General features: G+C 53.0%; 2 protein-coding genes across 2 annotated transcripts in view; one reads left to right on the top strand and one right to left on the bottom strand.

Moving 5' to 3' along the window:
- Positions 1-13,969: 13,969 nt before the first annotated feature.
- LOC135326973 (olfactory receptor 14A16-like) lies at positions 13,970-14,605 on the top strand (the record flags this gene model as incomplete). Its single annotated transcript, XM_064504614.1, has 1 exon — positions 13,970-14,605. A coding segment is annotated over one exon (636 nt), but the record flags the coding sequence as incomplete, so codon positions are not given.
- Positions 14,606-19,641: 5,036 nt separating this feature from the next.
- The window catches only part of LOC135326923 (olfactory receptor 14C36-like), a gene marked incomplete at its 3' end in the record, with an annotated part of 38,098 nt that continues 34,274 nt past the window's right edge, over positions 19,642-23,465 (bottom strand). Inside the window, exon 2 of the mRNA XM_064504563.1 lies at positions 19,642-20,243. Coding sequence (XP_064360633.1) covers positions 19,642-20,243 — 602 coding nt within the window. The remainder of the gene's footprint in view (positions 20,244-23,465) is intronic.

Below are 23,465 nucleotides of genomic sequence, written 5' to 3' on the forward strand. Positions count from 1 at the left end.
CCGGGCCCCAATATCCCTCTGCCTCCTTTTCCGATAGCAGGATTCCGTCCCCCCCCCCGACAGGGATACCCTCCACACATATTCTGTTTCGGATTCCCTAGCCGTTCTAGCAAAATCTTTTCGCAGCTTGGCCAATTCGGTAGCTGTGAAAGGGATTTCTTTGGTAACAACCTAAGGGCGGTTGTCGCTGTCGTCCTCTTATATATATTCCGTTTTGATTAGTGGGCCCATATGGAGGGGGGCGTCTACGGCCTCCTTTAATCTTTTTAGGTCTCTTTGGGGGTAAATTTGGCATACCCCTTTCTCCTTGAGCAGCATCTCAGTTTCGGTGAGGGTGTCTGCCTCCCTCAGGAGCTGGTTTCTTAGCTTCTCTTTCAGTATCAGATTTTGGCGCTTCTCCTCCTCCAGCACCTGCTTGGTTTCCTGTAATTGTTCTTGCAGCGGCGTTAGCACCGCTTGCAGCGAGGCAGCCACAGCCTCCGCCTGACAAGGTGCCCGCTGCCTGTCCTCCACCGCAGCTGCTAGGCACGCTCCTAGCACAGCGCAAACAATAGCTTTCCCTTTTCCTCTCTTAACTTTGGCTTCTTTTTGCAAGACCGCTATTCGGTCCAGTACACTTTGCAATTGGAACCAATGGTCCCGTGCCCAGTCTCATCCCAGGGGTGAGGGACGAGAACGGTGTGCTTCCAAAAGGTCATATAATTTCTCGATTTCCTCATAAGAATCGCCTGCCTTCTGAGCAGCCATATCCTACAAAGGGGATTTCGTCCTGGGAGGGCCAAACCTTAAAGGAGTCCAAGTTTCCCCTATACGCTCCCAGGAGGCCAAACCGTAAGCTACTACAAAAAGTGTCTTACAAAGGGGATTTCATCCTGAGGGGGTCACACCTTAAAATCCAAGTTTCCCCTATACACCCTCAGGAGGCCAAACCGTAAACTAGTATACGAAAGATCTCACCATTCACTCCTTCCTCACTCTTCGTTCGTCTCCGGCCGCTTCCCTTGCGGGAGAGCGGAACCGCGGATCGGAACTCCGCACTCACTTCGTACTTGTTCGTACATCTCGTTCACACACAATCGCTCAGCACACCATACGGTTGTACGATACTCTCATCTCAAGGGATCCAGTCCGTGACGCCAATTAGATGTCCCGATCCAATATCGGGGGGGTTTCGTTACGATCCCAAGGACGAGATTAAGATGCTGAAACCAGCCACCTATCGTACAACCTTTTAACTTTATTTTCCACGGAGTGGGGAGAAAAGGTGGGGAAAGGCAAAGGGGAGGAGAGAGAGAAAAAGAGAGAGAGAGAAAAAGAGAGGGAAAGAGAGAGAGAGAGAAAGGGAAATCACCACCCGTGGATCCAGTGGCGTCCTGTTGGTCCTCTTCACCCTGGGTGTAAATTTTGGTGAAGCGCGTGCAGTAATTACAACTCGAGCAGGGTCCGACCCTAGTTTCCCACTGAAAAGTTCGGAGCCAAATCAAGGCAAATTAAATAAATAAATTGTAATGACACGCGTGCAGTAATTATAGCTCGAGTTGGGTGCCTCCGAAGAGGGACCCCGAACAAAGAAATCCCTGGGCAATGATACTTTCCAATCTTAAGCTCTCCGCCCTTCACACAGTAGTTTGGACCAATAGTAATATTTAGGTCTGGGGTCTCCTGCTCCTTATTGGGTCCCTAGGTAGGTTGTTTACCGTTGTGGTTTCTGCTGACAGATGCGTTTTCATTCTTCGGGTCTTGCCCTTGTCTCTCAAAGCCCTGACAATTTATTACTTCCCCAGCAGTGATGGTAGGTGTTATTTCCCAAGGTCCAGACAAAGAGAATATGATCTGGACCCCGAGATAGCCCAGACCCCCCAATCAGCAGTGTTTCTGCAGCGAGAGGAGGCCCTGCTCCCAAGGGTCCCGGTGCCCAAGCAGGCCTCACTTCAATGCCTTGACATCCTTCCTCCCGGAGCGTGAAGCATGGAAATGCAACCTGCTGGTAACCCCCTTGTCTTTGCTGCCTGCACCAGCTCTGGGGCCCTTTCTCACTGAACTAGGGAGTGCGGCCTAAGGCTTCAGCAAATTTAGCTACTCATGCTAAGCAAGTTTGATAGAAGTTGTGCTAAGCAGCAGTAATTTACAGTCCAGGTCCCAAAGTCTCTGCCCGATCGTGGTCTGGTTCAGCACAGGCTCGATGTGTCCTGAATGGTTACAGGGAGACCATTTTGGGGGTCGCAGCAGCTCAGTCCTGTTCCCGCCGGGAACAGATGGCTTGTTTGGGGTTATGGTTTGCTTGCACCTTATGTACCAAGAAATATTTAAGGCAAAAGTTCACTCATGTGTCCGCCACAAAAGGGAGCCCCCCTCCAAGGGAAACCTGGACCTGGATTGCCCCCTGCCATGATGGGATAGAGCTGTGGCTCAGGGCAGTGCCAGCCCCAGGACCCAGGAGTCCTGGCTGCCACATTGTCCCCTGGAACAGATGGGACCCTAAGGCGGGGTACCACTCTTGTGGCAGCCTCCAGCCCGGTCCAGCCACCCCCACATCCCTGGATCCACAGCCGTTTTTGCAGTTAACAGTCTCTGGGTGACACCTCAGGAAGGAGCTCCCGAAACCCTTACCCTTGGTGGAGAGCTCCAGGAGCATCAGGAACAAGGAACTGTGGTCCAGGCTGATGGTCTTGCTCCAGCAGCCCTCCATCTCGCTTACTTCTTGCTCTCGGCTCGCTTCTCCTGCCGGGAAGGAAGGACGCTCTTCCCATTTTGTCAGCCAAAACTCCTCTCCAGTGTGTCCCTGCTCCTCTGCCCGTCAGCAAGTGGCCCCAGCATGGCTCTACTGCCTCCTGTCCCCACTCCTTGCCATGGAGCAGCTCCAAAGGTCAGCAGTGGGGAGTGCGTGAGCAGTGCCCAGCAGCACCCAGGCCTCACATAGAAGTGAGGACAGTGCTGTGGCACCAAGGAGACCTCCCTGTGATGCAGCACATCCCACTGTGACCTCAGCTCCTGTCATCTGGGGGCTCAGTCATTCATCGCCATGGAGATGCACAGGCAAGGAGAGAGCAGAGCCATTTCCCCTTATGTTCTGGAAAGCAGCCACCTCCCTTTAGCTCCCAGTTCTGCTCCAAAACTTGCTTTTAAATCCTTCAGGAACATCTCTTGATGGTGCCAAAGGCTGTGAAATATTTAAAACGAGGCACTGGAGAGGTCACTTGTGCACCCCTGCACTGACAGGTCTCTGCACTGGGCAGCCCTGTGCAGGAAACTGAGGTTTGGGGGTTGGCGTTTTTCAAAGAGAGCATCAAAGTCACGTGGCATCCCACATGACAGCACAAAGCGTGACCATGTGCTGAGACGCTTTGGTGAGCCTCAAAACTGGTATCTACTGTGGGCCACTCTTTTTGTAGCAGTAGGATGTAGGACAGTATGGGACAGGATGCAGCCTTCCTCCTTGAGGCACCAGACCAGGCTCTTAGCTCTTAAAAGTCCTCAGCAAGTTTTCTCGGTCTATGGCAATGGCACCCCCACCTGTTCCCAAGCTGCTCCCCCAAACAGGCTGTCTTTTGGGTGCAGAGCTCTGACCCCCATTTGCAGGAGGACAGGGGCTGTGGCCACCTGAGGACAACATCTCTGAGCCCAAAACATGCTCTGCCAAGTTGGCAGCATGAAAGGATGCAGGGGGAAGGAAGAGAGGTTCTCCCAAACAAGTATATGCTTTGGGTTTATTACAGGGTGAAGGGTTCATTTCCCATGTGGGCATTTCCAGCAGGCTCTTGAGAGCCCCACAGGAGCTGCAGGACACCGCAGCCTTGAGGACACAGGACCGCTTTCCTGCCAGAGCCAGATCCCAGAGGGGGCCCACTCACGGGGAAACGTGGGTCATGGATTGCTCCCTGCCATGAGGGGGTGTAGCCAGCCCTAGAGGAGGTTCTCAGGGCAGACCCATCCCCAGGCCCCAGGAGTCCTGGCTGCCACGTTGTCCCCTGAGCCAGACAGGACCCTCAGGCAGGGCTCTCATGGCAGCCCCCACCCTGTCCAGCCACCCTCACAGCCCAGGATCTGCAGACATTTTTGCAGTTAACAGTCTCTGTGTGACTCATCAGCAAGGTGCTCCTGAAGCCCTTACCCTTGGTACAGAGCTGCAGGAGTATTGTGAACAAGGAACTGCGTTCTGGGCTGATGGTCTTGGTCCAGCAGTCCCCCATCTCGCTTGCCCACTTGCCCTCACCTCTTCTGTCCATCCAGGGAAAAAGGATGCTCTTTCCGTCTCGTCAAGCAAAACCCTTCTTCAAGCTGCTCCTCTGCCTTTCAGCGAGGGGCCCCAAGGCAGCCCGCTGCCTCCTGTCCCCATGCCTTGCCATGGAGCAGCTCCAAAGGGCAGTGGTGGGGAACGTGTGAGCAGTGCCCAGCAGCTCCTGGGCCTCGCAAGGAGGTGAGGACACTGCTGTGGCACCGGGGAGACTTCCCTGTGATGCAGCACATCCCACTGTGACCTCAGCTCGTGTTATCTGGGAGCTGAGTAGGTCACTGCCATGGAGATGGCACAGCCAGGGAGAGAGCAGACAGATTTTCCCTCCCCTCCCCTTCCTTCACCCCAGGTATTTTCCAAAAACTTGCTGATAAATTCTCCAGGAACTTCTCCAGATAGTGCCAGAGGCTGTGATATATCTAAAAGGGGGGCACTGCAGAGGTCACTTCTGCAGCCCTGCACTGTTAGATCTCTGCACTGGGCAGACCTGTGTGGGAAGCTGGGGTGTGGGGGTTGGTTTGGGGTTTGGCATCTTTCAAAGATGAGATCAAAGTCATGTGGGATGAAACAGGACAAAGTGCGGCCAGAGGCTGAGATGCTTTGATGAGCTTCAAAACTGGTTTCTACAGTGAGTTGCTCTTTTTGTAGAAGCAGGATGTAGGACAGTATGGGGAGAGGATACAGCCTTCCTCCTTGAGGCACCAAAGCAGCCTCTTTGTTTTTAAAAGTCCTCAGCAAGGTGTCCCGGTCTGTGGTGCTTAAGATAGAGATGAGATGCCAGAAAAGAGCAAACGTGCCCTGAACACACCTCATCCTGAGAGCTTTATCTGGGAGCCTGGTCCCTGCCGTGCTTCATAGCTGTGGTTACTGTAACGCATGAACATGATGCTGCCAATTAATAAGAAAGAAAAAAAATATATGGAAGTGGTAAAAATGTGTGAAGTTATTGAAAAGAGGATTTTTTTGTCAATTATCACATTGTGTTATTTCTTGAGAAGATTTCAGCTTATGGCTAGAATCTCCTTTTGGGGCTTGATTCATTTGCCCAGATGGAGAGGCTGTTGCTGCCTGAGATGCCCTGGGATGGTTGTGTTCCCACGTGGTGCTGGAGATTTTGGAGGTGGCTCCTATGGGACCTTTGCTTGTCATTAGGAAATGTATCTTAAAAGAAATCAGTTGAGAAAATCTGTTTCCCTCCATTGACTAGGAAGGAAAGTCCTGACAACTGGGTTAGACAGAGACCTCTGCACTGGCGGGGTCTGGCATGGAGTGAGATCAGCCTCCTCCCTGTTGTCCCGTAAAATGAAGTCACACTTCACTGACTCTGCAGGGAATGAAAAGGGTGTGTGGCTAAATGTTTTAGGGACTCCTTTAAAACGTCACAGTAACACAGGTATGTTGAGATTTGTGCAAATTTGGTCACCCGGAAACGGACGAAGCTGGTCACCTTGCTTTCCTCATCAGTCGAGAGAGCCCAACACCTCAGAGTGTGACGTGCTCTGTGCAAAGAGTGGGGAGTGGCATGGACAGCTGTGGGCAGGGGTAGTTTTCTGAGCACTGGGCTTTGTGTGAGACACAAAAATATCTTGTTTAGTGGTGCAGGCCTGATTATAGCAGAACTGTTTAGAAAATGACATTAAAAATGAAACAAGAAACAAATTAGGACAAAGATTCAAAGTAAAGAAATGTGTTGTCATACTTTCCAGTTTTTCTTTTTTTTTGTGTGTTCTTATTGTCTTTCTTGATTTGTTCTGTTTCAGTATACTAGTCTTCTGGGGTGATTATGCGTTATCTTTTTGTCTGAAAAGGAAAGAGATTTGTCAGAACTGGGCTGGGATGCAGTCACAGGGTCATGGATTTCAGGTGCCCTGGTCCCCTCTGCCCAGCCTCCCTCTGCAGCTCCCAGGGGCTCCGGTCTCCTGCAGGTCCCCTGTGAGAGCTGCCAGGCCCAGGCAGGTCCCTCAGAGACACCGGGGCCTCTCCAAGTGCCACTGGGTGCTTGTGGTTGGACACCTGAGCTGGGCCTGGAAAGGAGAAGAACTGTTCTCAACATTTAAAAAAATATATATATGAAAACATTTTCATCAGCTGGGATGACTGAATAATTTTTATAAAATGCCAGTGTTTTCCCATGATGACATAATGGAAACTTTGAGGAAGGGCGTGAATCTTGGGAGAAAAATGTTGATCTGCCCCCTAACTTGTGTTACCACTGCTCTGTCTGTTATGCTGTGGTTTTAACCTCACTAATCTTTCACCTGTTTCCACGTGCCCTGATTAAATTGACCATTTCTAAAGTCAACTTTGCATCAGATGATCTGGGCATATGCACTTTCCATAGTTTCCCAGTCTTCCTCCTCCCCTTGCTCTTTATCATTCAGATACTTCTCTACTCTCCAGTTGCTGCTTTAAGCTTCTGGGAGTCTAAAGCTTGCATCATCTTTCAGCAGTCTCATTGTCTCTTCAACCAGCTCCTTCACTGTGTGTCTGTCCAGCCTTTCCTATCTATTTGTGAAGAACCTTTCAAGGAAGGTTGTTCCTTGCAGACTGTGGACCTCACTGGTGGCAACTTAATTTGATCACAATTAAGACAAATCCTTCTGTGTCTGTTTACAGCCAGTTCACTACTGAAAGCAGGTGGGAATTGGTGCACATGAGCTGTAACATTCAGCTGCAGCCTTGAGTGGAAAAAGGTCAGATTTTTAACAAGGGTGATCCAAGTCCCCAGTGGCTGATGAGAGAAATGGCAGGGCTGGGGAGGTGGAGAGGAGTATTTCCCATGGATATCTGCCCTCAAAGATGCTGCTTTTCCTCCATGTCCAGACAGCATTAGGAGCCACTCTGGATCAATCTCAGTTGGAGAATGCGGATATCACTCTGTTCTGTAAGGTGAAAAATAAGGAAAACTTTAAAAGCAGGCATCTTTTTTTTTTTTTTGACGCTCATTGAAATCTTTCTCTTGTCAATACACTCCTGAAACCTCTCCAATTAGCTACACAAGACTTGAAGAGCTGAAGAAAATTATGGAAAGAGGCATGGCTCCTTAGGGGTCTGTGCATTTTAATGAGCCCCATGGTGTATTTGGTGCTGAGCCCATGAACCTCCGATGCTGAGACTGAGCAGACTTCTCAAGAATTCAAGTCACAAGCCAAGTTTCCAATTTTCTTGGAGTGTTAATGGGTCCCACTGAGGCCCATTACCAAGAAAGCCTCCCCAAGGGCTGATTAGAGCAGGAAGTTGAAGGCCCTGATTGCAGGTAGGCAAAGGCAGTGTGCAGGTGGCTGTGATGCCAAGTCAACCTGGATATGTGTTATCAAGCAGAATGGCCAAGCCCCACGGCCAGCCCCGGGGTAGGGTGATGCTTTCCCTCCCATGCTGCTCAGGGCTCTTGCTGAGGGCACTGTCAGGGTAGGGGAGGTGCGCAATGCCTAGTACAGGACACAATACAGCTCCGTGGAGGCGAGGAGGCAGCAAGGCCACAGTGCTGTAAGGAAACGTCATCTCCTCATTAGCCACAGTGGCAGAGACACTAGCCATAGCAAGGGGGACAAAGACCTCAGTTCTTTCGGAGGCTTTCAGCCTTGGCATTGCACTCTGTCATCTCCACCACAGACTGTCCGAAGCTGTGCCAAAGCTGTACCTCTTTCCCTGCAGCCTGTAGACACCCAAAATTCTTCCCCACCTTGCTTTCACTGCAGGATCTTCCCACCTTTACTGACACCCCTCTGTCCTTGCTGGCTGCTCCTTGAAACACAAAGCCAGGGGCTGATCACGGAGTCCCTTTGGGTGTCCTGTTGTACCACAGCCCTACCCTACAGGTGACATTCTTGTCACCTGAAGGGCAGTCTGAACCTCTCAAGATGCAGTTTGTGGCTCTTTCCCCTTCTCATGCTGCTTCCCACTACCAAGAAAAGCTCCATCATCTCTGAAACCACCCTTCAAGCACTCACAGGCAACTACTGTACTGGCCTTATCCTCCCCTTCACCAGGCTAAATCAGCCCAGGTCCCTCAGCCTCTCCATACAGGCCATGTGCTTCAGGCCCCTAACCCCATCTTGGCAGACCTCCTCTGGATCCTCTCCAGTTGCTCCCCATTCCTCCAGCACTGGGCAGCCCACTCTGGGACACACTGTTCCAGACGTGACCACAGCAGTGCTGAGTTGAGGGGGATAAGAAGTGCCCTTGCCTCGGTGGCCATTCTTTTCCTAATGCAGTCCTGTATGCAGCTGGCCTCATTTGTGGTGAGCACGCATCACTGGCTCATTGCTTGTAACGTCCAGGCCCTTCTCCTCAGAGTCACTCCTCTGCCAGTCAGGTCTCTGCCTGTCCTGATGAACGTATTGTTCTGCCCTGCTGATGAGCCTTTCAAACAGGACAGGATGTGGGGTATACGGCTGCATAACCTCTGCATACCTGGCTTCCCAGTAAAGCATGACCCCTTCATGAAAACCCTTTGAGCTCGATCATCCAAACAGCTTTTTGCCCCTCTGGATGTCTGCTGGACATCCACTCCTCTCTCCTGCTCCACAAGTGCAGGTCTTTTATCACAGAAGGCGATTAGATGGGTCAGGAAGGATTTACCTTCAGGAAATCCATGCTGACTGTTCCCAGGCACCTTCTTCATGTGCTCAGAAATGTGATCGGAGAGGATGCGCTCCACAACACACGCCTCCCCAATGTGAGGCTGAATGGCCTGCAGCTCCCTGGTTTGTCCTTGTGGCCTTTTTTGAACACAAACACAACATATTGCTTTTTCTGCTCATTGGGACCTCCCCTGATCTCCACAACCTTTCCAAGATGACAGAGAGCAGCCTTACTGTCATAGCAGCCAGCTCTCTCCTTGTCCATGGATGCCAGCTATCCATTCCCATAGACGTCTATGGGTTGAGTGGCACTCATTAGGCACTGCGGATTGGTTTTCTCCTCAGGACTCCTGACTCAAGGCACAACAGCTCAAGAGACCTTGTTGGGGAAGGCTGAAGCCAGGAAAGACTTGACTTCCCCAGACCTATCTACATCCACTTTTGCTAGAATCCCTGCCCCTTTCAGCAGTGAGCCCACATTTCCTTGTTGATTCTTTTACTGTCACTGAAGCAGTAGCAGCTCTTCTTCCTGTCCTTCATATTCCCTGCACGTGTCTCTGTCCCAGAGGACCTTTGGCTTCCTTAGCACCATCTCCACTTTGCTGGACAATATTTCTAAACTCTTCCTTTGCAGCATCTCCCTTATTCTCATTTCCATAGGCTGCCTTATTGCCCTGGAGCTCACGTGTGAGCTCCCTGTTTAGCCCCACTGGCGTCCAGAGATGTCTACTAATTTTACAAACTGTTTGTATGGAGCATTCTCCTGCTTGACAGGTGCTGTCCTTAAGGACCTGCTGGCTTTCCTGAGCTCCTCAGCCCTTCAGAGCTGCCTCCCTTGGTCCATCCCATGGAAGAGCTCCATACATCCAAGATGCCCCTTCACACATAGGGAACCCCCTCCTGACATTCCCTGGTGGTCTCTCGTGAAGAACTTGCACCCTGCCATTGAAGGATTCCATCATGCAAGTGATCCCACCACATCTCAGGTATTCCAACCAGGTGGCACTCCTGTGACAGCTTGTGCATCTCCAGTTGCTCCTGGCTGCACCCCAGGCTGCATGTCTTTGCATATGTGTTGGCTTCAGCACCTCAGCTGTGGTGCTGACAGAAAATTTGTCACAGGAAACTTGTTACCAAGGACCTCATGTATGCAAAGGCTTTGACTGCAAGTGGTGACATGCTGGCATGGATAGCAGGTGCAATGTAATGGTGAAAGGAGGTTCCTACTGAGAGAGCAAACCCTGCAGTGCCCGAGGCAGGGAGAAGCAGAGCTGGGCTGTGCAGGAATGCCAGGAGAGGGGTTTGCTGCCTGAGCTGACTCTGCAGCACCTTGGGGCCTGTGACAGACTTGAACCAATCTCCAGGCAGGACAAGATGCCACTGAAGAAGCCCCTGGGCCTGGGCAGCCCGTGATCCAGCCACCCTGAGGACACTGTTAGCCCAGTGCCTGTTCTTATCATATTGAGGAGTGAGGAGACATTCAGGGGGAGGAGAACTAGAAGGGTTTGAGAGGGTAGAGATTAGAGTGGAGACCTTGCTGTAATGTGCCTCTCCCATTTATGAAGTGTACTTGGATGCAGGCAGTGCAGATTTTGACTAAAGACAGAGGTGGGATTCATTTGTTTGGGCACAGGCAGGAAACCTGAGATGCCCTGGGACACTGGCACAGCAACCACTCTGAAGGGGCATAGTTTTCCTGTAGGTCCCATGCTGTATCTGCTAGGGACACGTGGTTGTCCTGGACATCCCAGGCATCTGAGATGGCCCCGCAGGCCTATTTCTGTGTCATTAAATCAAGTGTCTGCACTGACCCACAACAGCTGTTTTTAACATTGGGATCTTCAGATGTCTCAGCTTCCAAATGAGATGAGCTTTAGTTGTAGTAGGCATGCAGGGTCATTTGAGACGACCAAGAAGATTCCTCATCTGGCCCCCACCTGATGCTGCAGAAGGATGTGGGTCTCCTGGTCGCTCCATCAGAGCAAGCAGAATCTGGCACATGCCTGGGACCACCTCTGTCTCTTCCAATGTCCCCAGGTGTTTGTGTGTGAGCAGCTGACTCCCATCCTCCATCTCCAGTGATTCCAGTGGGAGCTTAGCCAAGGAGCTCCCATGCAGACACCTCTGTTGTGCTCACTTTGGCTTGATAAGGGGAATCTCACCTCCAGTATGTTTGTGGGGTTCACAGGAGGGATCTGAATCCCAGTCCATCCCAGGGGCTTCTAAACTGGCATGAGATGCCCAGCTTGACTCATCCGAAACAACACCTGAAGCATGTGTCAGTGAGCTCCCTTCTTGTCCCTTTTCTAGGTGTCCTGCCTAACTAACAGACAGGAATAGGGGCTTCCAGAGTGGGACATTTCCACTTATCACAGATAGCCATCCTCTGATGAAATAAATTGCAATGTTGGAATCTGTCTCGCTCCAATCTATAGAGAAGGATAACAAGTGACTAATTTAGTCTACTTCAGTGAACATTTCCCAGGAGGAGGGAGCACAAGGGACAGAGAAATTCAGGCCTTCAGCTGGGTCTCTGCTCCTGAGTGGGAGTAGGCTCCTGGGATGGAGGGAGCTCATGGCAACCTGGCAGCACTGCCCAGACACAGCTGTGTGCAGGAGCAGCTCCTCTGCCAAGAGCAGCAGGGCTGCGGGCACTGCCTGCTGCTGCTGACAGGAGATGAGAGAAGGCAGCGAGAAGTGCAAGGCAGTGTGGAGTGGGAGGAGAGAGGAGAGCTGCTTGTGGGAGAAATCTTCACAGCCCCTGACACGGTAAGTCTCTGGCTGCAGGGCAATGCTACTGACGTTCCTGGAGGGGTTTTCTGAATGCAGTCCATCCTATAATTGGTAGATTGAGTCATGAATTCAGTGACCTCTGGCAGGACAGGTTCATTCTCCTGTCAAGAAGGCCATGCGTGGCTCAGGGGTGCCCGCAGCTCGAGCGCATGCACAGGTTATGTCCAAAGAGTCTTTTCAGAGGACGATCAAAAAAGGCTAATTGAAAGGGAAGGAGTTTTCCTTCTAGTAAAAGCTCATTAGTAGTACTAAAACTAGAAAAAATACATCCTAGTTCTGGCAGGGAGAAAAGAGGAAAGAACTTTCTGGTTTGGCAAGGAACATGGACTCCCAAACCTTTACTCTCAGAGATGAATAGGTCTGTGAGAAACTCCAGCAAACCCCTTCAACCCCACCTCAGCCTACAGACAGCACCGGCAGCACCTTTATTGCCTTAGAAGAGTTTTTCTGACCTGTTCCTTAGGACCTGTGAGAACAGAGATACCTGTGCCCAGTGCCCTGTCCTGGGCAGTTTCTGTAGGGCAGAACTGAGCACACAGAGGGTGGGATGGGGTCTGTGAGCAGTGACTGGGAAAAGATGCTGGGACAGAGAAAGAGCTGCCAGCAGGGACAGTGCCAGGCAGCAGAAATGGGCAGGGAATGGGAGGGATCTGCGAACAGAATCATCATGGGAGAATGGATTTGGGCAAGTCTTGGTCAGTCCCTGCAAGGCAGACAGCTTCTTCCAAGCAAGCCTCCCATGTCTCCTCTCCCACCCAGCAGAGCCTCTGCCCTGACAGCCATGGGGTCCAGGGCATGAGCCCCCTCCTCTGCAGCCAGACCTCCAGCAGAGGAGAGGGGCCTCTCTGCTGCCACGGGCCTGTTTACTGCTGCCCGACAAAGGGGCTGAGAGTGACTGCCCTGCGATGTCACTGTCTGTGAGGTGGCATGTCCAGTTGGGTAAGGTGGAGGCTTTCCTGAGTGACCATCTGTCTCTCTCTCCTTGCCTGCCTTGGCAGCAGGATCATGATGTTGCTCCATGCTGCTCCTGTTTTTCTCTCGGGCTCCTTGGGGTCACTCCCTGGCGGGGGGGTGGGGTTCAGCTGCAGTTCTGACACCTGCCCTGCAAGTTGTGCAAGAGAGGGGTCTGCTTGGGAGTGGGGTGTCCACAGCCTCCTTCTAACCTGTGTGACTCCAGAAAATGCAGTCTGTGGGGCTGGGAACTGAGCTGACTCTCCCTTAAGGAGAGCCCATCCTCAGTCCTCACATCCGTTGACCATTCCCGGTCATGTCCTGCCAGACTTTGAGCTGCCCTCCAGAAGGGCACCGCTGCTTCATAGCATCTCTGTGATGTCCGGGAGACCCCTGAAGAATCTGTAGAGATCCTGAGAGTATGGAAATGGTGTTGGGAAACTGCATACAGGCAGCTGAAAAGAGCCCTGTGTGTCCTTGCCTAGAAGGGGAGTATGGAGACCTCCTTCTGGTGCCCTGAGAAAGGGAGAAAGGGTTGGACAACTGTGGTTTTGAAACTGGACTCCTCTGCTCCTAGCAGTGGCTGGGGGTTTTTTTAGGGCAACATATGAGAGTGATGCTCCTCCAGCTCAAAGCAGTGTGAGCACAGGACAGCTGGGAACAAGGCTAATAGACAGACAAGCTGTCCTCACTCTGTACCAAGTGGCAGTGAATCTTTTTGTTTTTCAAGACTCACAGTAGAAATGCTGAGAATTTCTGCCTTTCAGGAACACTCCCCAGGGATGACAAGGACATCTCAGAGAAAATAAACATTATTAAAACTTCCCTAAAACTCTGTTTCTCAACTCTCATTCTTTAGAACAGGTAGTGAAAACACTGAAAAGCTATTCCACATGACGAATAGATTTTGTTTGACAGAAACTGTGAGTGTCAGAGCTGTTGACCCCTGTTCCCATGTTCCCACTACTGTGCAGAAGGACTGAGTGCTCTGGAGCCCATGGGCAGAGGCTTCTGCTCCTCACAGCACACTCAGCCAGCACAAACCAGAGCTCAAGCAAGGTGCTTGCCCAGTGATCCTCCCCCAAAAATAGAGAAGTAATGTGGTGTTTTCAAAGAGAAATGTTACTTTCTTTTTCCTGGGAAGGTCTCTCCTACCTTTTCAATGTTGTTTCCTCCTTAAACAGTCCCGAAAGCCCAGTGGGACCAAATGACCAACGGCAGCTCCTTCAACGAGTTCCTCCTCCTGACATTTGCAGACACACGGGGGCTGCAGCTCTTGCATTTCTCGCTCTTCCTGGGCATCTACCTGGCTGTCCTCCTGGGCAACGGCCTCATCATCACAGCCGTAGCCTGCGACCACCGCCTCCACACCCCCATGTACTTCTTCCTCCTCAACCTCTCCCTCCTTGACCTGGGCACCATCTCCACCATTGTCCCCAAATCCATGGCCAATTCCCTGTGGGACACCAGGGCCATTTCCTACTCAGGATGTGCTGCCCAGGTCTTTTTCTTCTTTTTCTTATGTTCAGCAGAGTTTTCTCTCCTTACAGTCATGGCCTATGACCGCTACATTGCCATCTGCAGACCCCTGCACTACAGGACCCTCATGGGCAGCAGAGCTTGTGTCAAAATGGCAGCAGCTGCCTGGGCCAGTGGTTTTCTCCATGCTCTCCTGCACACTGGGAACACATTTTCCATACCACTCTGCCAAGGCAATGCCCTGGACCAGTTCTTCTGTGAAATCCCCCAGATCCTCAAGCTCTCCTGCTCTGACTCCTACCTCAGGGAAATTGGGCTTATTGTGGTTAGTGGCTGTTTAGGCTTTGGGTGTTTCATTTTCATTGTGCTGTCCTACGTGCAGATCTTCAGTGCTGTGCTGAGGATCCCCTCTGAGCAGGGCCAGCACAAAGCCTTTTCCATGTGCCTCCCGCACCTGGCCGTGGTCTCCCTGTTTCTCAGCACTGTGATGTTTGTCTACCTGAAGCCCCCCTCCATCTCCTCCCCAGCTCTGGATCTGGTGGTGGCTGTTCTGTACTCGGTGGTGCCTCCAGCAGTGAACCCCCTCATCTACAGCATGAGGAACAAGGAGCTCAAGGAGGCACTGAAGAAATTGATCCAATGGGTACAAGGTCAGCACCAGTAGCTGTCCCACATTCATTCACTCACCAGGATATCCGGCATCAAGGGTGTGTGTTGTGCATTTACTTCTTTCTTACTTTTCTCTTTTACATCTACAGTAAAAAACAAAGAAAACTATCCAGTTCATGTCATGTCTCCTCTGGAATCTCTCCTTTGAACCTGACCCAGAGACCATGTTGAAACAGGAAGCCAGGCTTCCCCCTTCATCAGCAGAGGTGGGGGAACCTCAGAGCCCACTAGTTTGAGCTCCCTCGGATGCCCCCAGTGCAATGGGTTTCCCTTTGCAGTGTCTCTTTCAGAACTGACACCAAGGATGCTCAGAGGCCCAGAGCCAGGCTCAGGTGAGCACTGGCAGGGTGAGACCAGAAGTCCGATGTCCATTAGGAGAGCCCAGATCTCCTAGCCACACTCAGGGTGTGATCTCACACCCTTCTCCTGCGAGGGTGGCAGACAGCTGTCACCATGGGCTGGTCCTTTCCCTCTTCAGTGCTCCAATATTCACAGTGGAGTGGGAGCAGAAGGGAGGAGAGTCTGGATGCAGCTTGTGGGGACAGACCCTCTGCTCCTCAGGACCATCCCTACATTGCCGCAGCAGGCATATCCTTGCTGCAGCCTCTGAGTGGGGGCTGCAATGTCCTGCTGTGCTCTCGTGTGTGTACATGGCCTAAGCGCTCCTGTAACATGGTGCTTCCTTGTGCATTTCTGTGAGCTCAGGCAGGACCAGGCCCTGGGCACCCTTATGCCAGACCTGGCCTCCAGAATAACATTTCCATAGTAAAGGGGGTTCTCCTGTGAGACGTGCCTGAAGTCTGTCCTTTCTTCAGAAGATGGAGTCAAAAATATGTTCAAGGGATTGCACCACTGCAGGGTCTGCTGTTCTGCTTGCAAACTCCATGGGCTCTGGGGAATGAGCTCAGAGTCCCAGTGTGATCTGTTAGGGACCGAGGGTTGGATTCAGAGCTTGTTTCTCGGTGACCAGTGCCAGTGGAGATGGGGAATGGCCTCTGAATCGCCTGTGCCAGGCTGTCCCACAGGTGACAGTGCTGATGAGAGATGCCCATCCTTCTGGAGGGCAATCTGAGCCCCCAGGAGAGCTCACGGGGTCTCCAGGGACAGTGTGTGCCTGGGGGTGGGCAGTGAGTGGAGCCTCACAAAGTGAGGCATGGTCCATGGTGCAGTAACCAGAAGGTAAAGCACTAAATCCAGGGATGTAGGGGGAAATGAGGGCTCTGCAATCCCCACAGAGGCAGTGGGGACCCAGGAGGCCCAGGGAAGGGGCACTGGAGAGTGATTCCTGCAGCCTCAGTGAAACACCACAGGCTGGAGCTAGTGCCCACCCAAACACATCTCCTGCCATTGCAGGTGCCCTGGGGTCACTCTGAGCATCATCCATGAGCACAGACAGGTGCCAGCAGTATCAGTGGGGGTGATCCCCGTCCAGCTGGGTCTGATTCCTGCCCTGACCAGCATGGCCAGAGCTGAGTCAGGAGTCACCCCGTGGCCCCACAGCTCACTCACTCTGCAGAGCAGAGAGGGACCCTGCGGGGAGCACAGGGCAGGGGTGCAGGAATGGCCAGGCCAGCACTGACACACTGACTTGGGAAAGGCTCTCTGGGGAGCAGGGATGCCCCAGGAGAGGAGCAGGGCAGCATTCAGAGATAGAAAACGAGAATGAGAAACAGGTTTCTCTGGTCACCAGCTTGGGGCAGGCTGCTGTGTCCCTGGGGCAGCAGGAGCTGCCAAAGGGGCTGCAGGCAGACAGGGAGGGGGATCTGCTGGGCACAAGAGCAGGGGAGGCAGAGAATGACCAGCCTCATAGCAAGGCCTTGAGCCCTTGCCAGGGAGCTGCTGCCCTTGTCCTTGGGCCCGAACTGAGTTATGCCATGGACACGCCTGTGCCTGGTCCTGCACCTCTCGGGTGCTGACCTGAGCCTGTCCCCATCCTGCTCACCTGACTCCTCATGTCTACCTTGGACCTGCCTCCACACTACAGTCACGAAAACTTGGGCAAGGGAAGCTGGCACTGAGCAGATCCCAGAGAAGGCTGTAGGTACAGAAGGTGACCATATGTGTTCACAGCAGCAACCCTTGCCTGACAGCCAATCTGAAGGTACAAGGAGGGCTTCGGATTTGCACCCCCTCCCCAGGTACCACTGCACAGAAAGTCTGATCTGGATTAAAAAGTGAGCGCAGGCACTGGGGTCTGATTTTATGATACACAGTTAGGAGAGCAGGCTTTTCTGTGTCAGAGCTCGAGTGTTTATGCACCATTTGTGACGGGGATCCTGCTACAGAGAGTGTGTTGTCGGGAGCAGCAAGAGCAGGGCTGCTCCAGGTTGGAAGCAGAGCCTGGAGCTGAGGGTGCCAGCAAGGCAGGCAGGGCAGTGACCCACCGATGGGAGGTGCCATCCCCCAGTGCCTGGAAAAAAAAGAGCAGAGCAGGTTTGGGGATGGTAACCAGGGTCAGGCACAGTCCAGCGATCACCAGACAGGACTGTAGGGCTCCAACCAGCCCTGCTTGGTGTGGGAGGTTGGCTGGAGACCTCCAGAGGTCCCTCCCACCAAAACTGCACTGAGACTCCATGAACTCTTGTTCCTGAAGCTCTGCTCTTGCATGGCTGGCAGGGGTATGAGAACACCTAGGGCAGGGCAGAATGAGCCCAGCTGGGAGCCTCAGGGGGAAGATCCAAAGGTGCCTGGCTCAGTCCTGGACTGTGGAAAACTCCCTCATGCACCCTGAGAAGTTCTGTCTGCCTCTTCCACCCTGCCCTGTGCTCCCTCCCCTCAGCCAAAGCAGAGTCCAGCATCGCCTGGGGACTCTCTTCCCCATGGGGAGCAGAGGGAGGGCCTTCCCCAGCCCCACACTGCCTTTCCCACCCCCAGCCTTTGCAGTTGCATGTGCCTGGCTCTGCCCACTTGCTTTCACCACAGTCACGGCTGCACTGGAAGCCTGTGAAAATCCCGGAGCTCCTACCCTTGATCTGGCATCTACCCCAAACCTGGAGCCTGGCTGCTCAAAAAGGCATCACCTGTCCAGTGTCCCAGCCATGCAGCCAAGGGCAGGGGTCTGCGTCCCAATCTCCCTGCTCCTCCCCATGCTCTGGGCACCATTCACGCATGTGAGCTGCCTGCTGGCATTTTGCCTCTTCCAGGCCCTTTCCAGCACAGCCCAGACCCTCCCCAGCTCTCCCCACCTCACCTGCCCTCTCCCCAGCCCACCCAGCAGAGCAGACCAGGCTGGGGTGGCCCCACAGCAGTGCCTGTGGCAGGGGGCTGCAGAGCTCTGGGCACTCACCCCACAGCCCCAGCCCCTCTGCAGGGCACAGCAGCTGCTGGGGGGCAGAGAGGGGTGTCAGCCTCCCCATCAGCCCCACACCTGGGGGCCAGCAATGGCACAAGGAAATGGTCTCATGACCAGAGATCCTTGACCCTGGCTGCCTGCAGCCCCTCTGGGCAGCCCCTCTCCCCAGCACAGCACAAGAGTCCTGGCCCTGGGGCTCCTCCGGCAGCTCCAGTGACAGAGCAGCCTGCCCGGAGCTGACACACACAGAAACAGGTTTTCATTTATTCCTCCCCACAAGCACACAATTGCTCTTCTCCAGGGACGTCCCTGCTCCCCAGAGAGCCTTTCCCCAGGTCAGTGTGTCCATGCTGGCCTGGCCGGCCATTCCTGCACCTCTCCCCTGTGCTCCCTGCAGGGCCCTGGGCTGACGGTGCTGCTCTGCAGGGCGAGCGGGCTGTGGGGCCCTGGGGTGACTCCTCACTGGCCATGCTGGTGAGGGCAGACCCAGCTGGACCAGCATCATGGCACCTGACAAACCCTCCCCAGGATCTGTGGCTGTGGAGGATGCTTGGAGCAATCACAGGGCATTTCACATTGCTCAGGAGGTGTTCAGGGGTGTCATTAGACCCAGCCCACTCCCTCTCCTGAGAGTGCAGAGCCCTGATGTGGTGCATTCCTTGGTTTGGCCCTTTACCTTTGGGTGACTCCACTTGTCTTTGGGAGTCTCCACTCACTGCCCATTCCAGGCACAAACTGACCCTGGAGATGCCCTCTGCTCTCTGGCTGGTTGCATATTCCCTTCCAGAAGGATGAGAGTCTCTCACCAGCCCAGTAATACGTGAGACAGTCCCCAGCAGAGACCTCTTTACCGCTCACCTTCCTCAGGGTCACTGGGCCCCCACAACTGAGGACTGAATCCAGCCCACATTCCCTAACACATCACTTTATGAGCTGATGCCCCTTAGCCCATGGAAAACCCAGATATGGCAACAGGGCCTTTTCAGGTGCAATTCCCTGAGCACATTCCTCTCTTCCACTTTGGAAGAAGAGCCCAGCCTGCAGGCACTGTACTGATGAAATCCCCTTTTATTACAGAGATGCTGCGAGGGAGGCCAGCTCTGACACAGGGATCGGTAGATTTAGGGAAGGTCTCTGAATCAGACAGATGGCGTTTGTGCCTCTGGAGAAGAGGGATGAATTCAGACATTTATGAACAACCATGCTTATCACAGACAGAATGCCCAAACCACAAACGTTGCCTGAGATCTCTTGGAAATCACTTATGAGGAGAGATGGACAGCTTATTGCTGCTGAAACAGTACCAACTGAACCAGTTTCTTCAGGGCCTCCTTGAGCTCCCTGTTCCTCATGCTGTAGATGAGGGGGTTCACTGCTGGAGGAACCACCGAGTACAGAACAGCCACCACCAGATCCAGAGCTGGGGAGGAGATGGAGGGGGGCTTCAGGTAGGCAAACATTGCAGTGCTGACACACAGGGAGACCACGGCCAGGTGCGGGAGGCACATGGAAAAGGCTTTGTGCCGGCCCTGCTCAGAGGGGATCCTCAGCACAGCACTGAAGATCTGCACGTAGGACAGCACAATGAAAATGAAACACCCCAACGAGAAACAAAGACTAACCACAATAAGCCCAACTTCTCTGAGGTAGGAGTCTGAGCAGGAGAGCTTGAGGATCTGGGGCACTTCACAGAAGAACTGCTCCACTGTGTTGCCTTGGCAGAGTGGTATTGAAAATGTGTTCCCAGTGTGCAGGAGAGCATGGAGAAAACCACTGGCCCAGGCAGCTGCTGCCATTTGGATACAAGCTCTGGTGCCCATGAGGGTCCCGTAGTGCAGGGGTCTGCAGATGGCAATGTAGCGGTCATAGGCCATGACTGTGAGGAGGCAATACTCTGCTGCAATTAAAAAGAAGAAGAAAAAGACCTGGGCAGCACATGTTGAGTAGGAAATGGCCCTGGTATTCCACAGGGAATTGGCCATGGATTTGGGGACAATGGTGGAGATGGTGCCCAGGTCAAGGATGGAGAGGTTGAGGAGGAAGAAGTACATGGGGGTGTGGAGGTGGTGGTCGCAGGCTACAGCTGTGATGATGAGGCCGTTGCCCAGGAGGGCAGCCAGGTAGATGCCCAGGAACAGCAAGAAATGCAAGAGCTGCAGCTGCCAGGTGTCAGAGAATGCCAGGAGGAGGAATTCATTGATGGAGCTGCTGTTGGACATTTGCTTCCTTGGGGCTTTGTGGACTGTCCAAAGAGGAACAGAGAGTTTCAGGTTAGAGCAGCCTTCTCTGAGCCAAACCCATTCTGTTTCTCATAGAAAGCCCCACCTTTCCTCTGTTCTTTACCTTCGTTGAACTCCCTTTCTGGAGCTCTGTTTGCACTGGCTGAGTGTGCTGTGTGGAGCAGGGGCCTCTGCCCGTGGGCTCCAGAGGAGTCAGCCCTGCTCTGCTGGCACGGGTAAATGGAGGTGTCAAACTGAGCCTGCTATGTGGTGGGATACCTGAGAATGGGCGCTGGGTGCTGGGAGCAGGGGAATTGGTCCAGGTACCAGTGGGAATAGTCTCTCTTTACCATAATGAGAGCTCAACACAGCTCTCATGCCAGCTGTATTTGAAAGAGAAGACCCTTGTGAGAGATTCATCTCCCCCAGCCTTGCCCTCTTGAACAGAGGTGTCTGGATCTGGATCAGTCACACCAGTTCTCACTCCAGGAAGGCAGAGAAACAGTCAAGTGAAGGCAGGGGGTGCCTGACCCTTTCTCGATGTCTCTGTTCCAATGAGATAGACCCTGTCCTTCCACTAGTTTACCGTTTGCACCCTTCCTCCAGGCACTGCAGAGAGAATGGGAAGTGACTAGCTCTGATGCACACATCCTGCAGCAGAATATGTCCAGCCCGTATGTGGAAGGGCTGTTCAACATTTGGAAACCCATTTTTCTCTGCAAAATGATCAGTGGAGGAGTCTGATGATATATTGATATACATATAGATATATATATGATGGCATACACACACACACACACACACACACACACGTATGTCCATTTTAGATGCATCCTTCTCAGCATGGGAGCATTCTTTGATGGTGTAGAAATTTTGGCATTTCAATTGGTCTCAGCCTGAGCCCTTGTGCATCCCAAGAGGGAAAAAGGACTCGCAGTGACTTTGTAGGGGGTCACAGGACCTGGTCTGTCAGTGAGTCTTGCCCTTCCCTGTCCTGCACTTGCACCTCACTCAGATGAAGGACAACCACACTCACAAGTTCCTCTAAGAAAGACACTGGACTGAGCTGGGAGCGGAGGAGTTCAGTTTCACAGTGATTTCCAAATTCTTCTCTCTCAGCCCAGAAATGGAGAGGGTGATGAAGAGTGTGACAAGGTTTCTGACTCACATGACCAGACCAAGGACTCTCAGATATTGCAGAAATGCTCCACGGAAGCTGTACATTTTTGGAGGGCAGCTTGCAGCTTGGCAGGACAGCCCAGAGAAGCAGTCAAGGGTCCTAAAGATGGACTCTCCTGAAAGGAGAGGCAGCTCATTCTTCAACCTGATGAAATGCATTGCCAGCAGCCCCACAGGTTGGAAGGGGATTGGGGCTCCTCACTGCCATGAAGACAACACCATGCAGGACACACAGGGCTGGTGCCTTAACTGCAGCTGAACACCCCAAAAAGGTCTGAGAGAAACCTCAGCAAGTCTCTTCATCCCCACCTGAGCCTACAGACACCACCAGAATCACCTTCCTGGCCTCATGAGGGTTTGTCTGAGCTGCTCCTTAGAACCTGCAAGCACAGAGGTGCCCCTGGACAGTGCCCTGCCTGTGGGAGGCTTCTGGAGGGCAGGAATGAGCACACAGAGGGTGGGATGGGGTCTGTAAGCACCAACCTGGAAAAGACATTGGGACAGGGAAACAACTCCCAGCAGGGACAGCTCCAGGCAGCAGAGATGGGCAGGCAATGAGAGGGAACTGCTAACAGAAACATTATGGGTGGATGGAGTTGAGCAAGTCACGGTCAGTCCCTGCAGTGCCGACACCTCCCTCAGTGAGCTCAGTTCTCCCCTCCAGAAACCTCCCAGCAGCAGGACACTGTCCAGGGGCATCCCCATGTTTGCAGGTGCTAAGGAGCAGGTCAGCTAAACCCTGATGAGGCCAGCAAAGGGGAAGCTGGTGTTGTCTGTAGACTGAGGGATGGGTGAAGGGACTTTCAGAAGTTCCTAGCAGAAACATTAGCTGCTCATTGAAACTCACTGTCTCAGTCTGTTGTCCAAGCTTGACAGCTCCATTTCCATTTTCCCCTTGCCAGTGGTAGGATATCTAAAGCACCATCTCAGGAAATTGGCTTCTCTGTCAGGAAATCCCTGCCTTCACTTTCCTTTTGAAAAGTCCCCTCTGGAATGTCCTGTGCATGAGCTAGAGCTATGGGCAGCCCTGACCCACACAGCACCCTCTCAATGGGAAAATGAACCTGCCCTGCTTCTCCCTGCAGCACTGTGGGGAGCTCCCCGAGCAGGCTGAGTGCTGACCCTCACAGGCGGCAGCATCACTGCCCTGGGCACACAGCACCCTGGGGTGCAGGGACAGTGCTTTGAATTACAGCCCTGGGCAGGGGTGTGTGCACACCCCGGCTTCACACCCCTGCAGCTGTTCCAGGGAGAAGGGAGCAGGATGCCCCTTTCCTGTGGCACTGTGGCAGGGAATCTCCGCTCTGAAGCATTTTATCCTCTGCAAAGGAGAAACCGGGAGAGCAATCCTTATAAATTCAATCGTATGACTGGATGGGTTTCAAGACCCCGCCAGAAACCTCAGTAGCATTGCCCTGCAGCCAGAGACTTACCATGCCAAGGGCTGTGAAGACTTCTCCCACAAGCAGCTCTCCTCTGTCCTCCCACTCCACACTGCCTTGCACTTCTCGCTGCCTTCTCTCATCTCATGTCAGCAGCAGCAGGCAGTGCCCGCAGCCCTGCTGCTCTTGGCAGAGGAGCTGCTCCTGCACACAGCTGTCTCTGGGCAGTGTTGCCAGGTTGCCATGAGCTCCCTCCATCCCAGGAGCCTGGCCCCACTCAGGAGCAGAGGCCCAGCTGAAGGCCTGAATTTCTCTGTCCCTTATGGTCCCTCCTCCTGGGAAATGTTCACTGCAATAAACTAAAATAATCACTGATGGTCCCTCTCTAAGCACCAAAGGAAGACTGATTCCAGCATTTTAATTTGTCTCATCAGAGGATGGTTATCTACGAGAGGTGGAAATGTCCCACTCTGGAAGTGTCTATTCCTGTGCCTTCACTAGGCAGGAACCTAGGCAGGGACAAGAAGGGAGTTCATTTACCCATGGTTCAGGTGTTGATTCAGATGAGTCAGTCTGGGCACCTTATGCCAGGCTAGAAACCCCTGTTGTGGAGTGGCATTCCGATCCCTCCTGTGAACTCCACAAACACACAGGAGCTGGGATTCCCTTGGCCAAAACTGAAGT

Source organism: Dromaius novaehollandiae, unplaced genomic scaffold, assembly GCF_036370855.1.
Source record: "Dromaius novaehollandiae isolate bDroNov1 unplaced genomic scaffold, bDroNov1.hap1 HAP1_SCAFFOLD_41, whole genome shotgun sequence".
Taxonomy (NCBI): domain Eukaryota; kingdom Metazoa; phylum Chordata; class Aves; order Casuariiformes; family Dromaiidae; genus Dromaius; species Dromaius novaehollandiae.